The sequence below is a fragment of the Mesoplodon mirus genome (genome assembly GCF_964341445.2).
Source record: "Mesoplodon mirus genome assembly, chromosome: 17".
Lineage (NCBI taxonomy): Eukaryota > Metazoa > Chordata > Mammalia > Artiodactyla > Ziphiidae > Mesoplodon > Mesoplodon mirus.
The window spans coordinates 64,346,035-64,371,383 of NC_138993.1; the positions used below are offsets into that span (position 1 = coordinate 64,346,035).

The 25,349-nt window shown below is 39.2% G+C and overlaps 1 protein-coding gene across 1 annotated transcript in view; it reads left to right on the forward strand.

Annotated features, from left to right (window-relative positions):
* The window catches only part of LOC309792645 (ATP-binding cassette sub-family C member 4-like), a gene marked incomplete at both ends in the record, with an annotated part of 120,747 nt that overhangs the window by 86,513 nt on the left and 8,885 nt on the right, over positions 1-25,349 (forward strand). Inside the window, 5 exon segments of the mRNA XM_082602364.1 lie at positions 1,175-1,177; positions 1,181-1,347; positions 1,781-1,797; positions 1,800-1,885; positions 18,133-18,267. Of these exon segments, the coding sequence (XP_082458490.1) occupies positions 1,175-1,177; positions 1,181-1,347; positions 1,781-1,797; positions 1,800-1,885; positions 18,133-18,267 (408 nt within the window).

The following is a 25,349-nucleotide window of genomic DNA, read 5'->3' on the forward strand; positions in this document are numbered from 1 at the left end:
CACAACCATGCAAATCTTACCCTTTAGATTTTTGTATTTTTCATGCAGTCACTAAATACGAATACCATATTTAATCCTAACTCTGAATTCCCCTTTCTTGGGATTGGACTCCATCAGGAGCACAGTTCGGGATCACATTCATAGAAGTGCTCCAGCATTTAGGATACCACGAAAATATTGCCCACTTACCCTTGGTGTTTTGTTATTTGACACTATAATTCTGTGTCCCTGCTCATTGGCCATCACTCATCAATCTGTTGGTGTCTTAATTTGAAATGTATTTACTCTTTGTTCTTTAACTTCAAATATAGCCTGAGTTTGGTTCTTGTTCTATAGTATTTCTCCAAAATAAATATTCATTGAATTGATCCCTACCACCCAATATACTTTCAGATTAACTTCGGAAGTTAAAAGTTTAGTTTTCTTTTTTATTTTATGATTACAGTTTTATGAAGATACATTAATATAAACACCACTTATACCCATAGTCTGGGGGAAGTAACATGTTATGTTGTATCCTGTTTTTCATGAATTTTCATTCACTGCAAGACATTTTTGACATTGAAGAAAACGCACTTAACTGGTCCAGTATTTATGAGATTAAACTTGGGAAAGAACCATTACCAGAATAGGCTCCAGGATTACTAATGTATGAGGTGCAGTTTGCCATTGTTTGAATTCGTATTTTTTTAAACTTCTAGACCTTCCAAAATTGTAAAGTGCTGATAAGATTATATCTTTAGAGAACCATACTTCCTGTAATATATATATATATATATATATATATATATATATATATTTAAGTTTCCCTTTAATGTACCAACCCATATGCAAAATGTACTTTGGTAAACTTGACTCAACCATAAAATCCTTTTAAATTTTCCATTTAAACCACACTGGGAGAAATAGCTTCATTTTTTGAGAAACTTCCTTAACTAGGTGGGGTTTCTGGTAGGTGTCATGTGGCAGGGAAGGGGGACACTGATATTCTTCTGTCCTGACTTGACTCTACATCTTTCTCAGTGAATGCTAATTGGAAATAGCTCTCCCCATCACGTGGCTGTACATGTAAGATACATAAGAAGTCATGAGGACTTCAAAGCTCTAATGTCTAAGAGGACTGTCTGCTTCAGTTGCAGTTTGTTTAGGAAAAATGTTCGTTCTGTATCCACAGGTATAATTTAAAGAAGCCATCAAAGGTGTTCCTGGTAAAATGGATACTGAATTAGCAGAATCAGGATCGAACTTCGGTGCTGGACAGAGACAACTGGTGTGTCTTGCTAGGGCTATTCTCAGGAAAAATCAGATATTGATAATTGACAAAGCCACATCAAATGTGGACCCAAGGTATGGAGCTGAGGTCCATGAAACCTGGTATCCAAAATTTAAGTGTTGTAAATGGAAAACATTTAGTGATGCCAAGAAATGTTTCTAAGTGTTCTCTTTGCCCGAAAGATATCTCTTGTTAACATTAATTCCAGAAAACAAAAGAAGAAACCAAAGCATGTTATATGGTGTTAATGTTGTTACTAGGCATCCTATGAGAGCTAGATTCCTAAATCCAGCTCCTGACAGTTTCAAGCAATTTTGAGGGAAGACTATTTTCCATTGTTTTATGAAAAATAGTAAATTTCTAAGACTTTTTATACTTAGTTATTGTAGGAACAAGATTATGTCTTAAAGTATTATTTTAAAAACATTATAAAATATTATGATATTTTAAAGTCTTAAGTCCACTTTTCCTGTCTATACTGAACTAAATCAACTTCTCTGATTCCAGAACTAATGAATTAATACAAAGAAAGTCCATGAGAGATTTGTTCAGTGCACTGTGCTAACCATCACAAACAGATTGACCACCATTATTGACAGCGACAGGATAATGGTAAGACCTTCACCTGTGGAATTTCAGTTGTTTCCATTTATGTTCAATTTTTCAATACATCCTTCCTTGTAAAACTTGATAGGAAGGAACCTCCAATAATTTAATTTTCTCTTAGTTTCTCCTCTCATTCCTGACAATAACTCAAGTACTTAACTATACTTTCACAATGTGCTATTAAATAATATATCCAGTAATTTCATATTAACACATTATTGACTGGGGGATTTTTGCAGAAATTAATGCCTGTGGCTGGCGATTTGTTATGTAACTGAATATTGAAATGTCTCTGGTCAATAATGTTCAGATAACAAAAGACATATTATATGTCTCTGGTCAATAATGAGTTAAAAGTTTATTAAATTGTCATTTTTTTAAGATGGCCAACCATGAAAATATTCCAAACCCGTTATGGCTTCATATTTCAGAGAGGTAGAAGATGGTCATCTTGGCTGTGTCACAGTTGTTTCAGCATTTTTGGATTCCCTTAATCAAAAAATTAGCCTTTCATTTAGACTGCCACAAGGTTGTTGGCTAAGGTTGCAGAATTTCTCAGCTGTTGCTCTCAGGGGAGTCCATGAGAAGAAAGGGCCTAATGAGAAAAAGTATTTCAACAGAAAGGATTTAATAAAGGAAATTTGTTACACAGGAATTGGAGGGCTAGAAAAATGAAACACTGGGGTAATAATTTTAGGAAGCATCTACTGTGTCCTAGGACAGATCTCCAGAATAAGAACTCAGAAGAGAGGCTCTAAAGAGTCAGTGCTCAGACCTCCAAGGAGAGGTCTAGTTGCTGGCCATATTTGTGAGGGTGCACAATGAGGCTAGTTCTCCATGTGCTAATAGAAGCTGGGAGCTGGAGTCAGGTCCCACTGCTGAGATGATGCTGCAGGAGCAGCAGAAACCAGGTAGACAATTAGCTCTGATTCCCACCTTCAGTCTCCCTCTAGTGCCCCCTACTGACAAAACCTAACAAAGGCCAGCTGGCCAAAGGTCTTCTGAAATGAGATTTGCAGAGACCCAGCCTTTGCATCACAGATGAGAGTACAGAAAGAAAAGTGGATCAGGGGCTGAGATACTGCATATAAACAACTAGTAAGTCTCACACAGTAAATCTGGACTCTGCACACAAAGCTTGGGCCTCTGGATATCTGTCTAGTATCTTCCTTCCAGGTTTGATTGGCTTTTTCTTCCTTAGTAATTTAATATTTCCTTCCTTCCTGCCTCTATTGCTTTTCTCTCTCATTTTCATCTTCTTTCTTTGTTCTTTCCCTGCTGAGTTTCAATAAATGTTAGGATGTGGCTTTATAAAATGATAAGAGAATCATCCCTCAAAGGAAAAACCTCTGGCTGCATATAATGTCAAGGAATGCAGGGTATTTTAAGGTTAACCTGTAGCCTGTGACAATGAGCTGATTTCACTCATCTTATGGATGGTAACTACTGTCAGGAGACACCACAGTATCCAGTGATGCTGATCAGTAATGAAATAGATAAAGAATGCCTGCATATAATGCATAGGAGGCAACAGATGAAGTTAACCAGTGAATTTGATGGTCCATAAAAAAACAGGTAATAATCAGTAATACCCAAACTTCCTTACGTTTAATGATAATGGTACTATCTCTCTTGACTTCTTAGGCCGTTTCTGGAATATCACGTCCCATCCTACTTCACATTCATTGTCAGATGGGATCATCAGTGGGGGCACTGAGTAGATAGCAGACTGTCAGCACTGAAGCAGTGCCTTTAGCCTCACTCCCCCGAGCTGGACGTGCACAGGAGTGAGCTCTGGGGAGGCAGACGACAGGAGTGGGGCATCCCCAACCAAAGGGATGCTCTAGGCTCCAAGCAGTGTGTCTGGTCATCTGGACTAGGACATCACAGTAGGAAGCAGGCCTCTCCTGCAGACTTCCATGAGGGATCAGGTAACATTCCAAGATTGCAGGACAGTGACCTTTAAATTCCAAAACATTTAGCATCAGGCATCCTTAGTCCCTCACTTTGTGTGTTTTTTTAAAAAATATTTATTTATTTGGTTGCACCAGGTCTTAGTTGTGGCCGGAGGGCTCCTTAGCTGTGGCTCGCTGACTCCTTAATTGTGGCATGCGGGCTTCTTAGTTGTGGCATGCAGACTCTTAGTTGCAGCATGCATGTGGGATCTAGTTCCCTGCCCAGGGATCGAATCTGGGCCCCCTGCGTTGGGAGCATGGAGTCTTAACCACTGTGCGCCATCAGGGAAGTCCCTCTCATTTTGTGGCCTTGAATGAATGCTAATTGGAAAAGTAACATTTTAGTGCTACTTTTTACCTCTCACTTTGTTGTTCTTACCTCTCAGCATTGCAGAATTGTATTTCTCAGACTATCCCCAGAAGTGTCCTTCTTCCACAATAAACGAGTGATGCCGTGAAATCTACCTGTTTCAAGCCCCTTGTCAGGATTTAGAGGCAGCAGCAGAAAGAAGGCTTGATCTCTAGCTCAGTTAGGGGTCCATTCAAATAAATTCTTTTCTCCTAAATGCACCCTGGAGTTTTATTTTTGGTTTTTGGTATCGCAGTCACCTTGCAATATATGATCGGTTAGGGAAACAGTGAGGCAGGACAAAATTTGGCAGATGTGTCAGCTCTTCAGTCCTAAGTCTTATCCATCAGCACTTGATCCACAGGTGTGAACGTCCATAGATGTGAATCAATCAACGTTGTTGCCGTTATCAAAATATGTCCATTTGTTTAATGCTTTAGTTACCAGTATCTTCTGGTAAATTTCTATAACCTCAAATTTTTCTCTCTTGGTCAGTGTCTTTGAACAAATCTTTAACATGGTTTTTTTTTTTTAGAACAAATGAATTTATCAAGGTTAAAGGATATAAGTCAATATAAAAACTCAATTGTATTTCTATATGCCAGCCACAAAGAAAAGGAAACCATAAAAAGAAACCAGGAATGACAACACTAAAAAATCAAATATTTCTTGATTTCTCTGAATTAACTATTAGTGTACAGAAATGCAACAAATTTCTGTATATTAATATTTTTTTTTGCTTTATAACAAATTTAATCAGTTATACATATACATATGTTCCCATATCCCCTCCCTTTTGCGTCTCCCTCCCACCCTCCCTATCCCACCCCTCCAGGCGGTCACAAAGCACTGAGCTGATCTCCCTGTGCTATGCGGCTGCTTCCCACTAGCTATCTACCTTACGTTTGGTAGTGTATATATGTCCATGCCACTCTCTCGCTTTGTCACAGCTTACCCTTCCCCCTCCCCATATCCTCAAGTCCATTCTCAAGTAGATCTGTGTCTTTATTCCTGTTTTACCCCTAGGTTCTTCATGACATTTTTTTTCTTAAATTCCATATATATGTGTTAGCACACGGTATTTGTCTTTCTCTTTCTGACTTACTTCACTCTGTATGACAGACTCTAGGTCTATCCACCTCATTACAAATAGCTCAGTTTCGTTTCTTTTTATGGCTGAGTAATATTCCATTGTATATATGTGCCACATCTTCTTTATCCATTCATCCGATGATGGACACTTAGGTTGTTTCCATCTCCGGGCTATTGTAAATAGGGCTGCTATGAACATTTTGGTACATGTCTCTTTTTGAATTATGGTTTTCTCAGGGTATATGCCCAGTAGTGGGATTGCTGGGTCATATGGTAGTTCTATTGGTAGTTTTTTAAGGAACCTCCATACCGTTCTCCATAGCGGCTGTACCAATTCACATTCCCACCAGCAGTGCAAGAGTGTTCCCTTTTTTCCACACCCTCTCCAGCATTTATTGTTTCTAGATTTTTTGATGATGGCCATTCTGACTGGTGTGAGATGATATCTCATTGTAGTTTTGATTTGCATTTCTCTAATGAGTAAAGATGTTGAGCATCCTTTCATGTGTTTGTTGGCAGTCTGTATATCTTCTGTGGAGAAATGTCTATTTAGGTCTTCTGCCCATTTTTGGATTGGGTTGTTTGTTTTTTTGTTATTGAGCTGCATGAGCTGCTTATAAATTTTGGAGATTAATCCTTTGTCAGTTGCTTCATTGGCCAATATTTTCTCCCATTCTGAGGGTTGTCTTTTGGTCTTGTTTATGGTTTCCTTTGCTGTGCAAAAGCTTTTAAGTTTCATTAGGTCCCATTTGTTTATCTTTGTTTTTATTTCCATTTCTCTAGGAGGTGGGTCCAAAAGGATCTTGCTGTGATTTATGTCATAGAGTGTTCTGCCTATGTTTTCCTCTAAGAGTTTGATAGTGTCTGGCCTTACATTTAGGTCTTTAATCCATTTTGAGCTTATTTTTGTGTATGGTGTTAGGGAGTGATCTAATCTCATACTTTTACATGTCCCTGTCCAGTTTTCCCAGCACCACTTATTGAAGAGACTGTCCTTTCTACACTGTACATTCCTGCCTCCTTTATCAAAGATAAGGTGACCATATGTGCGTGGGTTTATCTCTGGGCTTTCTATCCTGTTCCATTGATCTATCTTTCTGTTTTTGTGCCAGTACCATACTGTCTTGATTACTGTAGCTTTGTAGTATAGTCTGAAGTCAGGGAGCCTGATTCCTCCAGCTCCATTTTTCGTTCTCAAGATTGCTTTGGCTATTCGGGGTCTTTTGTGTTTCCATACAAATTGTGAAATTTTTTGTTCTAGTTCTGTGAAAAATGCCAGTGGTAGTTTGATAGGGATTGCATTGAATCTGTAGATTGCTTTGGGTAGTAGAGTCATTTTCACAATGTTGATTCTTCCAATCCAAGAACATGGTACATCTCTCCATCTATTTGTATCATCTTTAATTTCTTTCATCAGTGTCTTATAATCTTCTGCATACAGGTCTTTTGTCTCCTTAGGTAGGTTTATTCCTAGATATTTTATTCTTTTTGTTGCAATGGTAAATGGGAGTGTTTCCTTGATTTCACTTTCAGATTTTTCATCATTAGTATATAGGAATGCCAGAGATTTCTGTGCATTAATTTTGTATCCTGCAACTTTACCAAATTCATTGATTAGCTCTAGTAGTTTTCTGGTAGCATCTTTAGGATTCTCTATGTATAGTATCATGTCATCTGCAAACAGTGACAGCTTTACTTCTTCTTTTCCAATTTGGATTCCTTTTATTTCCTTTTCTTCTCTGATTGCTGTGGCTAAAACTTCCAAAACTAGGTTGAATAAGAGTGGTGAGAGTGGGCAACCTTGTCTTGTTCCTGATCTTAGTGGAAATGGTTTCAGTTTTTCACCATTGAGTACAGTGCTGGCTGTGGGTTTGTCATATATGGCCTTTATTATGTTGAGGAAAGTTCCCTCTATGCCTACTTTCTGGAGGGTTTTTATCATAAATGGGTGTTGAATTTTGTCGAAAGCTTTCTCTGCATCTATTGAGATGATCATATGGTTTTTCTCCTTCAATTTGTTAATATGGTGTATCACGTTGATTGATTTGCGTATATTGAAGAATCCTTGCATTCCCGGAATAAACCCCACTTGATCATGGTGTATGATCCTTTTAATGTGCTGTTGGATTCTGTTTGCTAGTATTTTGTTGAGGATTTTTGCATCTATGTTCATCAGTGATATTGGCCTGTAGTTTTCTTACTTTGTGACATCCTTGTCTGGTTTTGGTATCAAGGTGATGGTGGCCTCGTAGAATGAGTTTGGGAGTGTTCCTCCCTCTGCTATATTTTGGAAGAGCTTGAGAAGGATAGGTGTTAGCTCTTCTCTAAATGTTTGATAGAATTCGCCTGTGAAGCCATCTGGTCCTGGGCTTTTGTTTGTTGGAAGATTTTTAATCACAGTTTCAATTTCAGTGCTTGTGATTGGTCTGTTCATATTTTCTATTTCTTCCTGATTCAGTCTTGGCAGGTTGTGCATTTCTAAGAATTTGTCCATTTCTTCCAGGTTGTCCATTTTATTGGCATAGAGTTGCTTATAGTAATCTCTCATGATCTTTTGTATTTCTGCAGTGTCAGTTGTTACTTCTCCTTTTTCATTTCTAATTCTATTGATTTGAGTCTTCTCCCTTTTTTTCTTGATGAGTCTGGCTAATGGTTTATCAATTTTGTTTATCTTCTCAAAGAACCAGCTTTTAGTTTTATTGATCTTTGCTATTGTTTCCTTCATTTCTTTTTCATTTATTTCTGATCTGATTTTTATGATTTCTTTCCTTCTGCTAACTTTGGGATGTTTTTGTTCTTCTTTCTCTAATTGCTTTAGGTGCAAGGTTAGGTTGTTTATTCGAGATGTTTCCTGTTTCTTAAGGTGGGATTGTATTGCTATAAACTTCCCTCTTAGAACTGCTTTTGCTGCATCCCATAGGTTTTGGGTCATCGTGTCTCTATTGTCATTTGTTTCTAGGTATTTTTTAATTTCCTCTTTGATTTCTTCAGTGATCACTTCGTTATTAAGTAGTGTATTGTTTAGCCTCCATGTGTTTGTATTTTTCACAGCTCTTTTCCTGTAATTGATATCTAGTCTCATAGCATTGTGGTCAGAAAAGATACTTGATACAATTTCAATTTTCTTAAATTTACCAAGGCTTGATTTGTGACCCAAGATATGATCTATCCTGGAGAATGTTCCATGAGCACTTGAGAAAAATGTGTATTCTGTTGTTTTTGGATGGAATGTCCTATAAATATCAATTAAGTCCATCTTGTTTAATGTATCATTTAAAGCTTATGTTTCCTTATTTATTTTCATTTTGGATGATCCGTCCATTGGTGAAAGTGGGGTGTTAAAGTCCCCTACTATGATTGTGTTACAGTCGATTTCTCCTTTTATGGCTGTTAGTATTTGCCTTATTTAACATGGTTTTTACAAAGCAGTTTACATCCTGGTCCCTCCCCACCTTTCTAGTTTTGTCCTTCTCAGCTCTCCCTCTTTCCTTTAGAGCTAAAACCACATTGATGGTCTTTCAGTTCTCCAAATGCAGTGTTCACTCTCTCTTACAGTTGTGCCCTTTCTCTACTCTTGATGGCTTAGACTAAGGTGCTAGCAGTGGAAATGGTGAGATGGTTGGATTTGGGGTGGATAACAAAGTGGAGCCAAGTGGACTGTGTGATGGATCGAATGTGGGATCCGAGGGAAGAGAGAGGAGTTGATACTGGTTTCTGGGTGTGGAGACTGACCATCTGGGTGAATGGGGAAGACGGAGGGAGAAGGGAAATGCAAGGGTTCTCTTTGGAGCCTGTCACCTTTGCGATGACCAACGTTCTTCATGGTGGACCTTGTCCTTCACTGTGGAGCTGCCCTTCCCACTCCTGTGTTGGGAGACCTTCGGTTTAGGGCTCCCTGGCCAACCAAGATTTCATCAGTGATAATACGGGGAGGTCCCACCAGGAGTTGTAAACATGGCCACTTGTTTATATCCTGGTCCGAGCTGGTTGCAGTCGCTGACTCCTTTTGTAGGAATGGCAGGATTAGACCTCAGAGGACCCAAGAGACATGCATCCCCTAGCTTCAGAGCTGGGGAATTGTCTTCTGTGCTCCATCCACCCCAGGTGTAAACCTTGTATTTTGTTCTAGAGCTTCTGATTATCAGTTGGCTTTCAACTCAACAGAAACACCAATAAATAATGTTCTTTCTCAAAACTTTGATTTTTGAGGCAATTTTTTTCTTGCTTGCTTTAGAAATAAAGGATATTTTTAATATTTCTATTGCACTTCACAGATACTAATTTTTTTTTTAACAAATTGAAGGTTTGTCACATCTCTGTGTAGAGCAAGTATATCAGTGCCATTTTCCCAACAATACTGCACACTCAGTGTCTTTGTCACATTTTGGTAATTCTCGCAGTATTTCAAACTTTTTCACCATCTCTACATCTGTTATGGTGATCTGTGATCAGTGATCTTTGATGTTACTATTGTGACTTGCTAAAGACTCTGATGATGGTATTTTTTAGCAATAAATTATTTTTAAATTAATGTCTGTACATTGTTTTTTTCCACACAATGCTATTGCACACTTGACAGGCTGCAGTATAGTGTAAACATAACTTCTATATGCCCTGGGAAATCAGGAAATTCATGTGACTCACTTTATTGTGATACTCACTTCACTCTGGTGTTCTGAAACTGAACCTGCAATATCTCTGAGGGAAGCCTGTACCTCTTTCCTTTGTGGAAAGCAAGTGATTGTCTGTTCTGAAAGCTTTGTTTTTGTTTTTGTTTTTTTTAAAGTAATGACAGATTCCAGAAACCCAGTCCAGAATATCAAACCATACTCTCAGGGATTGGGCCTGTATTTTTTTTTTTAACATCTTTATTGGAGCATAATTGCTTTACAATGGTGTGTTAGTTTCTGCTTTATAACAAAGTGAATCAGCTGTACATATACATATATCCCCATATCTCTTCCCTCTTGCATCTCCCTCCCTCCCACCCTCCCTATCCCACCCCTCTAGGTGGTCACAAAGCACCAAGCTGATCTCTGTGTGCTATGCAGCTGCTTCCCACTAGCTATCGATTTTACATTTAGTAGTGTATATATGTCCATGCCACTCTCTCACTTTGTCCCACCTTACTCTTCCTCCTCCCCGTGTCCTCAAGTCCATTCTCTAGTAGGTCTGCGTCTTTATTCCCGTCCTTCCCCTAGGTTCTTCATAACCCCCCCTTTTTTTTTAAGATTACATATATATGTGTTAGCATACAGTATTTGTTTTTCTCTTTCTGACTTACTTCACTCTGTATGACAGACTCTAGGTCCATCCACCTCATTACAAATAACTCAATTTCGTTTCTTTTTATGGCTGAGTAATATTCCACTGTATATGTGTACCACATCTTCTTTATCCATTCATTTGTCATTGGACATTTAGGTTGTTACCATGTCCTGGCTATTATAAATAGTGCTGCAGTGAGCACTGGGGTACATGTGTCCTTTTGATTTAAGGTTTTCTCAGGGTATATGCCTAGCAGTGGGATTGCTGGGTCATATGGTGGTTCTATTTTTAGTTTTCTAAGGAACCTCCATACTGTTCTCCACAGTGTCTGTATCAATCTACATTCCCACCAACAGTGCAAGAGGGTTCCCTTTGCTCCACACCCTCTCCAGCATTTATTATTTGGAGATTTTTTGATGATGCCCATTCTGATTAGTGCGGGGTGATACCTCATTGTAGTTTTGATTTGCATTTCTCTAATAATTAGTGATGTTGAGCATCCTTTAATATGCCCCTTGGCCATCTGTATGTCCTCCTCGGAGAGATGTCTGTTTAGGTCTTCCACCCAGTTTTTTGATTGGGTTTTTGGTTCTTTTTGATATTGAGCTCCATGAGCTGTTTGTATATTTAGGAGATTAATCCTTTGTCTGTTGCTTCGTTTACAAATATTTTCTCCCATTCTGAGGGTTGTCTTTTTGTCTTATGCTTTTTTGCTGTGAAAAAGCTTTTAAGTTTAATTAGGTCCCATTTGTTTTTGTTTAAAAATATATTTTTTTTATTATTTTTGGGTGCATTGGGACTTTCTTGCTGCACGCAGGCTTTCTCTAGTTGTGGCGAGCGGGGGCTACTCTTTGTTGCAGTGCGTGGGCTTCTCATTGCAGTGGCTTCTCTTGTTGCGGAGCACAGGTTCTAGGCATGCCGGCTTCAGTAGTTGTGGCACACGGGCTTAGCTGCTCTGCGGCATGTGAGATCTTCCCAGGCCAGAGCTCGAACCTGTATCCCCTGGCAGGTGAATTCTTAACCACTGCACCACCAGGGAAGCCCTATATTTTCATTACTCTAGGAGGTGGGTCAAAAAAGATCTTGCTGTGATTTATGTCACAGAGTGTTTTTCATGTTTTCCTCTAAGAGTTTTATACTGTCTGGTGTTACACTTAGGTCTTTAATCCATTTTGAGTTTATTTTTGTGTATGGTGTTAGGTAGTGTTCTAATTTCATTCTTTTACATGTAGCTGTCCAGTTTTCCCAGCACCACTTATTGAAGTGTCTTTTCTCCATTGTATATTCTTGCCTCCTTTGTCATAAATTAGGTGACCATATGTGCATGGGTTTATATCTGGGCTTTCTGTCCTGTACCATTGATCTATATTTCTGTTTTTGTGCAAGTACCATGATGTCTTGATTACTGTAGCTTTGTAGTATAGTCTGAAGTCAGGGAGCCTGATTCTTCCAGCTCCGGTTTTTTTTTTTTTTTTTTTTTTTTTTTTGCGGTATGCGGGCCTCTCACTGTTGTGGCCTCTCCCGTTGCGGAGCACAGGCTCCGGATGCGCAGGCCCAGCGGCCATGGCTCACGGGCCCAGCCGCTCCGCGGCATATGGGATCCTCCCAGACCGGGGCACGAACCCGTATCCCCTGCATCGGCAGGCGGACTCTCAACCACTGCGCCACCAGGGAGGCCCCCAGCTCCGGTTTTCTTTCTCAAGATTGCTTTGGCTATTCGGGTTCTTTTGTGTTTCCATACAAATTGTAAAATTTTTTGTTCTAATTCTGTGAATGCCATTGGTAATTTGATAGGGATTGCATTGAATCTGTAGATTGCTTTGGGTAGTATAGTCATTTTCACAACACTGATTCTTCGAATCCAAGAATGTGGTATATTTCTCCATCTGTTTGTTTTTTTTTTTTTTTTTTTTTGTGGTACGCGGGCCTCTCACTCTTGTGGCCTCTCCCGTTGCAGAGCACAGGCTCCAGACGCGCAGGCTCAGCAGCCATGGCTCACGGGCCCAGCCGCTCCGCGGCATGTGGGATCTTCCTGGACCTGTCATATTTGATTTCTTTCATCAGTGTTTTATAGTTTTCTCAGTACAGGTTTTTGCCTCCTTAGGTAGGTCTCTTCCTCGGTATTTTATTCTTTTTGTTATGATAGTGAATGGGATAGTTTCTTTAATTTCTCTTTCTGATCTTTCATTGTTACTGTATAGGAATGCAAGAGATTTCTGTGCATTAATTTTGTATGCTTCAACCTTACCAAATTCATTGATTAGTTCTAGTATCTTTCTGGTGACATCTTTAGGATTTTCTGTGTGTAGTATCATGTCATCCGCAAACAATGACAGTTTTATTTCTTCTTTTCCAATTTGTTTCTTTTATTTCTTTTTCTTCTCTGATTGCTGTGGCTAGGACTTCCAAAACTATGTTGAATAAGAGTGGTGAGATTGGACATCCCTGTCTTCTTCCTGGTCTTAGTGGAAATGCTTTTAGTTTTTCACCATTGAGAATGATGTTTGCTGTGGGTTTGTCATATATGGCCTTTATTATGTTGAAGTAGGTTCCCTTTACGCCCATTTTCTGGAGAGGTTTTTTTTTTTATCATAAATGGGTGTTGAATTTTCTCAAAAGCTTCTTCTTCAGCATCTGTCAAGATGATCATGTTTTTTATTTCTTATTTTGTTAATATGGTGTAGCACATTGATTGATTTGCATATATTAAAGAATCCTTACATTCCTGGAACAAATCCCACTTGATCATGGTGTATGATCCTTTTAATGTGTTGTTAGATTCTGTTTGCTGGTATTTTGTTGAGGATTTTTACATCTATGTTCATCAGGGATACTGGTCTGTAATTTTCTTTTTTCTGTGATATCTTCGTCTGGTTTTGGTATCAGGGTGATGGTGGCCTCGTAGAAGGAATTTGGGAGTGTTCCTCCCTCTGCAATTTTTTGGAAGAGTTTGTGCAGGATAGGTGTTAGCTCTTTCTAAATGTTTGATAGAATTTGCTTGTGAAGTCATCCAGTACTGGACTTTTGTTTGTTGGAAGATTTTTAAATACAGTTTCAATTCCATTACTTGTGATAGGTCTGTTTATATTTTCTAATTATTCCTGGTTCAGTCTTGGAAAATTGTACCTTTGCAAGAATTTGTCCATTTCTTCTAGGTTGTCCATTATATTGGCATATAGTTGCTCATAGTAGTCTCTTGTGATCCTTTGTATTTCTGAAGTGTCAGTTGCAATTTCCCCTTTTTCATTTCTAATTTTATTGATTTGCCCTCTCCATTTTTTTCTTGATGAGTCTGGCTGAATTTTTATCAGTTTTGTTTATCTTGTCAAAGAACCAGCTCTTAGTTTTACTGATCTTTGCTATTGTTTCCTTTTTCATTTATTTCTGCTCTGATCTTTATGATTTCTTTCCTTCTACTAACTTTGCGTTTTGCTTGTTCTTCTTTTTCTAGTTGCTTTATGTGTAAGGTTAGATTATTTCACATTTTTCTTGTTTCTTCAGGTGAGATTGAATTGCTATAAACGTCCTTCTTAGACCTGCTTTTGCTGCACCCCATAGGTTTTGGGTCATTGTGATTTCACTGTCATTTGTTTCTATGTATTTTTTTTTCTCTTTGATTTCTTCAGTGATCTCTTGGTTTTTTAGTACCACACTGTTCAGCCTCCATTTATGTGGTTTTTTACAGGTTTTTTTCCCTGTAATTCATTTCTAATCTCATAGTGTTGTGGTCGCAAAAGATGCTTGATATTTCAATTTTCTTTAATTTTCTGAGGCTTGATTTGTGACCCAAGATGTCATCTATCCTGGAAAATGTTCCATGTGCACTTGAGAAGAAAGTGTATGCTGCCACTTTTGGGTGGAATGTCCTATAAATATCAATTAAATCTACTATCATTGTGTTACTGTTGATTTCCCTTTTTATGGTTGTTAGCATTTCCCTTATGTATCGAGGTGCTCCCATGTTGGGTGCAGCTGTTACATCTTCTTCTTTGATTGATTCCTTGATCATTATGTAGTTTCCTTCCTTGTCTCTTGTAACAGTCTTTATTTTAAAGTTTATTTTATCTGATATGAGTGTTGCTACTCCAGCTTTTGATTTCCATGTGCATGGAATATTTTTTTCCATTCCCTCACTTTCAGTCTGTGTGTGTCCCTAGGGCTGAAGTGGGTCTCTTGTAGACAGCACATATATGGGCCTTGTTTTTGTATCCATTCAGCCAGTCTGTGTCTTTTGGTTGAGGTACTTAATCCATTTACATTTAAGGTAATTATTATTATTATTATTTTAATTTATTTTTTGCTGCGTTGTATCTTTGTTTCTGTGCGAGGCCTTTCTCTAGTTGTGGCAAGTGGGGGCCACTCTTCATCACGCTGCATGGGCCTCTCACTATCGCGGCCTCTCTTGTTGTGGAGCACAGGCTCCAAACGCGCAGCCTCAGTAGTTGTGGCTCACGGGCCTAGTTGCTCTGCGGCATGTGGGATCCTCCCAGGCCAGGGCTCGAACCCATGTCCCCTGCCTTAGCAGGCAGATTCTCAACCACTGCGCCACCAGGGAAGCCCCTTAAGGTAATTATTGATATGTATGTTCCAATTGTGATTTTCATAATTATTTTAATTTTGGTTTTTTTTTTTTCTCTATGTGTGTCTTTTTCTTCTGTTTCCCGCCTAGAGGAGTTCCTTTAGCATTTGTTGTAAAGCTGGTTTGGTGGTGGTGAATTCTCTTAGCTTTTGCTTGTCTGTAAAGCTTTTGATTTCTTGGTCGAATCTGAATGAGATCCTTGCTGGGTACAGTAATCTTGGTTGTAGGTTTTTCTCTTTCATCACTTTAAGTATATCCTGCCACTCCCTTCTGGCTTGCAGAGTTCCTGCTGAAAAATAAGCTGATAACCTTATGGGGATTCTCTTGTATGTTATTTTTTGCTTTTCCCTTGCTGCTTTTAATATTTTTCCTTTGAATTTAATTTTTGTTTGATTAATACGCATCTTGGTGTGTTTCTCCCTAGGGTTTATCCTGTATGTGCCTTTCTGAGATTCCTGGGTGGCTATTTCCTTTCCCATGTTAGGGACGTTTTCGACTATAATCTCTTCGAATATTTTCTGAGACCCTCTCTTTTTCTCTTCTTCTTCTGGGACCCCTATAATTCGAATGTTGGTGCGTTTAGTGTTGTCCCAGAGGTCTCTCGGATTGTCTTCAATTCTTTTCTTTCTTTTTTCTTTATTCTGCTCCTCAGCAGTTATTGCCACCATTCTGTCTTCCAGCTCACTTATTCGTTCTTCTGCCTCAGTTATTCTGCTATTGATTCCTTCTAGTGTATTTTTTATTTCAGTTATTGTTCATCTCTGTTTGTTCTTTAGTTCTTCTAGGTCTTTGTTAAACGTTTCTTGTATTTTCTCGTGTGCCTCCATCCTATTTCTGAGATTTTGGATCATCTTTACTATCATTACTCTGAATTCTTTTTCAGGTAGGTTGCCTATTTCCTCTTCATTTATTTGGTCTTGTAGGTTTTTACCCTGCTCCTTCATCTGTAACATATTTTTTTGTCATCCTTTTTTCTTTGATGGGTGGGACTGTATTCCTGTCTTACTGGTTGTTTGGCCTGAGGCTTCCAGCACTGGAGTTTGTAGGCCAGTTGTTCAGGGGTTGCTCCCATCCCCAGAGTCTGGTAGATGCCCTAGTTGTGGGGAGATGTGAACTCTGCATCCCCCTACTCCACTATCTTGACCACTTTTCTGCCCTTAGGAGACTTAATAAATGTTTCCAATTAAATGACATGGGATGGAATTAACTGCAGTACTAGATATGGAAGAACAACCTGTGTCCTGTTTAGAGTTGCTGCATATTCTCTTAAGATAGTTACTCTACATGAAGAACTAAGTACCACCTAACATCAGAACTATCTTTATAGCTATGTCATTTGGGCCAATTGTTTCAGATTCTTTTTTCCCCTCTAAAACCATTATGCAAAGCCACTACTAAGTAGAAAGGCAGAGTTAAGACCCCCTCTCTCTCCCTTTTAATTTTCAACTAGGGATATATCAATGTGAACAAAAGGGCTGAATGGCAGACAGCTGAAGAGAGAGAGAAAGAAAAAGAAGCAAAGAAAGATAACTTGTGAACACAGATTCAGATCCTCGGCAGTTCAGATTGGGCTGTTCCCGGGTACTGTGCAGGCTGTGAGCATTAGAATTTGAAGCTCAATTTCTTGCTTCTTTAGTCCTAGTCAAAGAAAAAATTGGATTTCTTGGTATTTCTTCTGTGCAGAGAAATTCTGCTAATGCTGCTTATGTAGCAGCTCTTTTTGCCAGCCTTTCACTCTCAGAATAATAAACTACAGTCAAAGCCAAATTGAAGAAGCATCTTAACCTCTCAGACAAGGGATTCTGCCCCTCTTAGCAAAGCAACTAACATAATCCAGGACCCTGTCGACTGAAAAAGAAAAAAAAAAGCACAACCTGGAAGTTGACAGATATGTTTTATGTGGTGGACATGGTGAGGACTTAGGGACAAAGCATCTCATAACACTGAGAAATGGTTCTGAAGAGGCAAGAGGATGAGCCAGGATATGTAAGAGTTTTTGCAACAAAAGACCAGGTAGTCAGAACATTAAAAGACTACTGTTAATCAAAGAAAACCAGACATCCCAAGTTAATGAATTTAGTGCTTTTCTATACAAGGGAAGATGCAAAGTCTGGGCTCACTGAAATCATTCCTTTGATGTGCACCTCAGCTATCTGAGGCCAGTATCCTGTGTTTTTCTCATCCTGAGTCTCCTCAGGGTGCACTGTTGGGGGTGGCGGCACAGATTCTGGTTCCATCCTGAGTTCCCTCAGGGCTTATTGTCGGGGCAGCTGTAATGTGGTGGCTTGATGGCTGCAACATCCTTTGTTCACTGATATGACAGGCAATTTTTTAGTTCATAACCCTAAGGAAATTCTGGAGGCATTTACTTTTTTCCCAAATACTAAGATTCTGTCAAACCAACTTAACAATTGCTGTCAGGTCACTACCATCTGGTTTGTATGACATCAACCTGATTTTAGATAGAGTTTGATTTTCTTAAATCAAGAAATTTCCCAACTCTGTGTATCTGTATAAATAGCCCTTAAAGCTCAGAGTCTGAGAGCTAAAAGCACCAACTAATGATAACCACCCCAAATGCCCTTCACAGAATATAAAATGCCAGACTGCTGACTGCTCTACTTGATGCACTGGGGTGACCTAAATGGGGGGAAATCCAAAAGGGAGGGGGTATATGTATATGTATGGCTGATTCACTTTGCTGTGCAGTAGAAGCTAACACAACGTTGTTAAGCAACTGTACTCCAATAAAAATTAATTTAAAGAAATCATAGTCTAAAACTCATTTCTCTTCCTTTCCTATAACATTATAGTAATAAAAGGTCAGGTTAGGCCTTTATCTGCCTAGTAAAACAAATTAATCAAACCATTAAAACACCAGCCAGGCCTACCACCCAAACAGATTTTCTCTATTCTTCCCCTCCTGTTCCTTTACAAAATATTGTCTGAGTTATAATACTTTATTGTGAAACATTGTGTGCAATGGGTTTTTTTTCCTGCTGATTAACAGGTTTTGGATTCAGGGAGACTAGAAGAATACGATAAGCCATATGATTTGCTGCAAGATAGAGATGGCCTATTTAACAAGATGGTGCAACAACTGGGCAAGGACGAGGCTGCTTCCCTCATTGAAACAGTAGAACAGGTAAGCCTGCCACAGGGAGTTGTGATTAAAGTTCGTCTCCAGGATTTACTCTTCACACGATCTCTACCAGGGGACTGGTGATAAGCACTCTGTGCCCTTTTCAATTATAAGCCTCCAGAGACAAAGCTTCATGACTGGGTCTTAACAACACACTGCAATGCAAGTTGAAGGTGGGTCTGCTGAGCATCTGCAGAAGCGGTGAGGGTGGGGTGCAGGACGTGCACATGCACGTGTGCCTGAGAGATTTCGGATTGGACTTTCCACATGTTTGGACTTCATGGGTTCAGATTTCCATAGAGCACAGAACACTCTCATTTTGCAGACCCTCTACATCTCATTCTGATTGGTGCTCAGCACATTGTGATACGAGTGCTGTCAAGGAACATCCAGGAAGTTTGAGGGGAAAAACATCTGGAATATTTCTGGCCTAGGGAGATCTACCAGGGAAAGGTGTAGGTCACTTCTGTTTTCTAACCTTCTAGGAGTAAAAAAACTCCTACATGATACTGTCACTTTCTCCCTAATTCTTTGTTGTTTAGAATTAGGTCCAGTTGCCCCCTATGCTTCCTGTACCTTCTAGATGAAATTGTCACCAGGACAAAAGAATTCACAGTAACCCTAACACTGTAGTCTGAATGGTGCTTGAAGGTTTACAAAGTATTTTCACAGAGATGAGATGTGTGAAAGCACTAAGCACTGTACGTGGCGTGAGAAAGGTGCTTGACGAGTAACCTTTGGGTCACGTACCTTTCTAACAATGGTCAGGTGGTAGCATCTCCTACAGATGTGATAACTGAGGTCTGATTTAAGGGTTAGCCATTGCATGCAGCTGCCTGTAATTCTTTCTGGAACAATGTGGGAGTGGGATTGATGGAAGGAGGGAGGGAGGGAGGGAAGGTCTGGTGTTCTTGCCCACTGAGATGAGTGGCTCATGTGGGAAGAGGTTTCCGATTGTATATGATAAGTCTTCCCATCAAAACTTTATCTCTGGGCATTAAATTCCTCCTCCTTAGAAATGAAGAGCAGTACCTTCCACTGTTCATAGAGTAGGCAATGGTCCAGGGTCACAGAGCTGGCTGAGGAATGGGCAGAGTTGGAGTTCATATCTAGGCTTAGGGATGATGAAGTCTGTGTTCTGAACTTTTCATAAGTACTTATATTGTATGCAAACACACAGAAGCTGCCCTTGGAGCCCTATATTTTTTTATGCCTGAAATTCACAGAGCGCTTTCATTTACTAGAGTGAAACCTTCCTTCTGAAGACCTGATAATAATTTGAGATTCCCTGTATAACCTAGTCACAAAATGGCCAGGAATCTCCCAAACGCTTTTGGTCTTTTGACCTTAGGCATTTCACATCAAAGAGAGATGTCTCCACCTGTGTGTCAAAGTCTTCATTTAAAAGGTGTCTTATAAGATAATAGGGTTCAACATCCTCATTTTACAGGTGAGGAAACTAAGGCCCCTTAGAAGGAAGGTGGTCTTCTATATATAACTAATGTTAAGCTAGTTTGCAGCAGATACACAATTAGAAATCTGTTCTTCCAGTATATGTTTTAAATCAACTGTAACATAAATACAAAAGCAGGGATAGGTCATAGAAATAGAAAGCCTGTGATTCCTGGTCTAGTAATCCTGCACCTACTTTAACAAGATTAATGTTAAGTTACATTTGTGTAGTTCTTTATAATTTATTTTACATACTTCTCACATGTATGATTGCACTTAATCCTCATCACAGTCCTTTTTTTATCCCAGCTCATGGATGAGGAGACTGGGTCCAGGGCTCACCTAAGGTCACAGAGCTGGTCCAGAGAGTGCAGGGGGTGACTTGGTGGGGGAGGCTGAGTTCCACCCTAGGTACTCTGCTCTGTGTCGAGCCTGAGAACGCTGCTCCTTTCATGTGGTAGCCAAGGCGGGGCCAGTCAGCCAAGTTCACAGGGTGGCAGAACATCACTCTTGGATTTCAGTCCTGCCACTGGCTCAGATCGCCTCTACAGAAAGACATAAGGAAATCCGTATCTTGATTCCCATCCTAGTTGAATATCCTCTTGACATTATTTCTGCATATGCTCAGTCTTCTTAGAACAACCTGTCAGGTTGTCAACTTTTTAAGTGTGCAAGCATCAGATATCAGTGCATTGTTCAGAGCTGTAACACAGGGAGGACTAGCCTAAGTCAACAAGCTTTTCACTCTAACAGAACAGAATTCATTCATTTGAAAAGAAAATATCTGGGGAGAGGTGCTTCTAAGCCACGTATTCTTGACCACATAGTTGCTTCTCTGAAAACGTTGGTGCAGGCAAGCTGAATCACTGTCTGATTGACCCTTTTAGATGATCCATGAAATCGTAGAGAAAGTACTTTTTAGATACATAAAGTTGAATGATGCTAGTTTGCTAGGGCTGCCATACAAGGACCACGTAGTATGCGACTTAAATAAGACATTTATTTCCTCACAGCTCTGGAGGTTGGAAGTCTGAAGTTAAAGTGTTGGTAGGGTTGTTTTCCTCTGAGGCCTCTCTCCTTGGCTTGGAGATGCTGTCTTCTCTCTGTGTCTTTGCATGGTCATCCCTCTGTGTACCTGTGTCCTAATCTCTTCTTATAAAGACACCAGTCATATTAGATTAGGGCCCACCTATATGACTTCATTTTAACTTATTCACCTCTTTAAAGATCCTGTCTCTAAATACAGTCACATTCTGAGGTGCTGGGGGTTAGGACTTCAACATAAAATAGAAGGTGACAGGACTCAGCCCATAACAAAGGATGAATGCCTGTCATTCATTTTCTTCTGTGATGAAGCAGACATGATTGAGGTTTTTTTGAAGTTTCTTTGTCCCCAGTGTGTAACAGAGGTGTCATTTTATCTACTCATGAAATCACTAGATACAACCCAAAAGTTATGAAATCCTAATATCCTAGGAGCCTGGACCAGTTTGAATAGGCTGCAGGAGGCACTTAGCCATGTGGCCTTATGTCCCCTAAGGTCTCTGAGCCTCAGGGTCCTCACCTGTATGCAGTGCAGGGATTACAGCACTGCCTAGCTTCTTCACACTTATTACAGGGATCAGAGGAGATAGCAGATGCCTAAGTGCTCTAAGTGCTTTGAGAATATAGTTTTATAATATAAAATGGGATCATTTTTTAAAAGGCTATAGATTAAACCCTTCCCTCCCAATAATAATTTAAAAATGCATCCACAGTTCTTTTAAGTAGCTTTAGAGACACTAAATAATTAAAATGTATTATTTTTAATAATCAGTTTTTAAACATGATACATCTATTGCTACAAAATTCAAACTTTTAAAAAAAGTCTTTGTACATTTTTTATTTCATACATTTGTCATGTTTAAGAGAATTTGGCATATTAGAATAGTGAGTACAATTTAAAATATCTAGTTACTAATTTACATTTGTGATTTTAAGATGAAAAGTATAAAAATATTTTATCACAACTTATATACTATATTTAAGAGTCCACATTATTAGAGTTGTTTTTTTAAATCTTTATTGGAGTATAACTGCTTTACAATGTTGTGTTTTCTGCTGTATAACAAAGTGAATCAGCTATATGTGTATATATATCCCCATATCCCCTTCCTCTTGTGTCTCCCTCCCACCCTCCCTATCCCACCCCTCTATGTGGTCACAAAGCACCAAGCTGATCTCCCCGTGCAATGCAGCTGCTTCCCACTAGCTAGCTATTTTACATTTGGTAGTGTATATATGTCCATGCCACTCTCTCACTTCGTCCCAGCTTACCCTTCCCCCTCCCCATGTCCTCAAGTCCATTCTCTAAATCTGCGTCTTTATTCCTGTCCTGCCCCTAGGTTCATCAGAACCACTTTTTTTAAGATTCCATTTTTATGTAAAAACTTTACTTTTTAAATAGGTTTTTAAAATTTATGAATAAGTCACTCTGCGACTCCTGTCATCACACAGCTCCTCCCCCAGGACGGAGCCCCAGCACAATTGTTGACTGTTCTGTTGACATGTTCTGTGCATCAGTAAGAACTAGTGCATATCTAGCCTTCCTTGTTTTTAAGTGCAAATGATAGCTGTTCCTTGATTTTTCATTTAAATATCTCAGATTATATTAATACATAGTTACCTCATTCTTTTTAATGGCTACACAGTATTTATGCTCTCTCCATTCCCTACTCATTTTCCCTTCTAATGAACTGTTACAGTTTTGTTTTTTCCCCCAAAGAAGGAACTCTCACATTCACTTACTACTTGTATTCTTTTTGATAATTTATCACTTTCTGCATTTCAACTTTAATCATTCCTTCCTTCCTTTGGTTTCTTTTGTTGTTTCTTCTTACCTCTTGAATACATTTGTTTTCTTTCTTTCTTATTTATTAATATAAATATTTTAAGGCTGTGTACTTTTCTCTGAATACTGTTCTAGCTATATCCCATAGGTTCTGGTGTGTAGTGCTTTCATCATAGTTAGGTTTTTATTTATAGATTCTGCAGTTTTGGTTGTCATTTCCTCTTTGGCCTAAGAATTATTTAAGAGATCTTTAAAATTTCCTGTGGATAGATTTTTTTATGTTTGTTATGTTTTCTATTTTACTCATTTCATTGCCTTATGATTAAAAAAAAAGTTCTCTGTACCATTTCCACCCAGAAACAGTGTTTAATAATACTTTAAGTTCTAGTTTATAGGTAATTTTTGTGAATGTTCTTTGGGCATTTAAAAAGATGGACTAGGGGCTTCCCTGGTGGCACAGTCGTTGGGAGTCTGCCTGCCGATGCGGGGGACACCAGGTTCGTGCCCCGGTCCGGGAAGATCCCATGTGCCGCAGAGCGGCTGGGCCCGTGAGCCATGGCCGCTGAGCCTGTGCGTCTGGAGCCTGTGCTCCGCAACGGGAGAGGCCACAACAGTGAGAGGCCCGCATACCGCAAAAAAAAAAAAAAAAAAAAAAAAAAAGATGGACTATTGGCTATTTAAGGTATAGAGTTTAATTTTTAATTATAGTGATTTTATTAATTACATTATTTAGGTTTTCTCTATTCTTATTTATTTTGGTCCATTTGATGTGACTTGGACCTAGAGAAGTGAATTAGTCTCATACTGTACCAAGTTCCATTTTATACTTCTTGTAATTTGTTTTGATAATTTCAGTGCTGTAATTATTCAGTCCCTAGATATTCATGACTTAGGTTTTTCACTATGAATTACATTTTCTACTAGTTTAAGGTGCCTTACTTTTTTGTTTTAAATTTTATTGGAGTACAGTTGATTTACAATGCTGTATTACTTTCAGGGTGCACAGCAAAGTGATTCAGTTATACATATATCCATTCTTTTTCAGATGCTTTTCTCATATAGGGTATCACAGAATATCGAGTAGATTTCCCTGTGCTATTCAGTAGGTCCTTGTTGGTTATCTATTGGGTTTTGGCCAAAACGTTCCTTCCGTTTTTTCCGTAAGTCAGCTCTAGTGGTGCTTAGCTGCCTTTAACTTCATTCAAAACAATTTTCTTAGACTGTATCGTGACAGCTGTCATATCAGCCTGCGTTTAAAAAAATAACTTAAAATTGGTGAATTTTTGTGTAGCCATTTTAATATTGAAGATTGAAGAAAAAAGCAACATTTTGGCATATTATGCTTTATTATTTCAAGAAAGGCAAAAGTGCAACTGAAACGCAAAAAAAGATTTGTGCAGTGTATGGAGAAGGTGCTGTGACTGATTGAATGTGTCAAAAGTGGTTTGTGAAGTTTTGTGCTGGAGATTTCTCACTAGACGATGCTCCACGGTTGGGTAGACCAGTTGAAGTTGATAGCAATCAAATCATTAATTGAGAACAATCAACATTATACCATGCAGGAGATAGATGACATACTCAAAATATCCAAATCAAGCACTGAAAATCATTTGCACCAGCTTGGTTATGTTAATCGCTTTGATGTTTGGTTTCCACATAAGTTAAGCACAAAAAACTTTCTTGACCATATTTCCACATGCAATTCTCTACTGAGACTAATGTAAACAGTCCGTTTTTAAAACAAATTGTGACAGGCGATGAAAAGTGGATACTGTACAGTAACGTGGAACAGAAGAGATTGTGGGGCAGGTGAAATGAACCACCACCAACCACACCAGAGGCACCGGTGGTCTTCGTCCAAAGAAGGTGATGTTGTCTATATGGTGGGATTGGAAGAGAGTCCTCTATTATGAGCTCCTTCCAGAAATCCAATGATTAATTCCAACAAGTTTGGCTGATGCCACAATCTTGGCTCTCTGTTCACCAATGCCAAAAAGAAATACCAAGAGTTTTAGCAGAACGAGAAAAAGTAGCTTTTATTCTTTAACAGGCAAAGAGAGGACACAGCAGGCTACCACCTCAAGAACTGTGCCCCCCCCCCCATCCCTGGGGAATAGGGAAAGGTTTTATAGGCCAAGACTCCATGGTCTGGGGTAGGTGATAAGGCTCAAACTAATGAAGGTCTTGCATTTCCTTCTTCTGCAAATTTATGGCCGAAAGCTGGCATCAGGTGGCTCAGCAACCAGGTCCGGTGTCCCTGAAGTTATCAGCCATGACCTTGTTTTTGAAATGCAGAATGCTACAGGGGAGTGTAGGGGGAGAAGAATGCTAGGTGCAGAGTATAATTCATATGGAGTCAGAGAGTAATTGGCTTTGTTTAGCTTTGTGAAGGACAAGTCTAGCTACAAGTGTGTGTTAGTAGGAACAGCTAAAGAATAACCAAGACTGCTTAACTCTTGCAGGCCTGTTTGGCTGGTATGTGCCTAAGGCCATTTACTCATTTCTGGTTTTGCTGCAACACTGCTCCCAATGAGACCAACTGAAAGCAGCACTTGACAAAAAGCATCTGGAATTAGTCACAAGAAAATGCATAATCTTCCATCAGGATAATGCAAGACCGCATGTTTTTTTGATGACCAGGCAAAAACCATTACAGCTTGGCTGGGAAGTTCTGATTCATCTGCCATATTCACAAGACATTGCACCTTCAGATTTCCGTTTATTTCGGTCTTTACAAAATTCTTGTAATGGAAAAAGTTTCAGTTCCCTGGAAAGCTATAAAAGGTACCTGGAACAGTTCTTT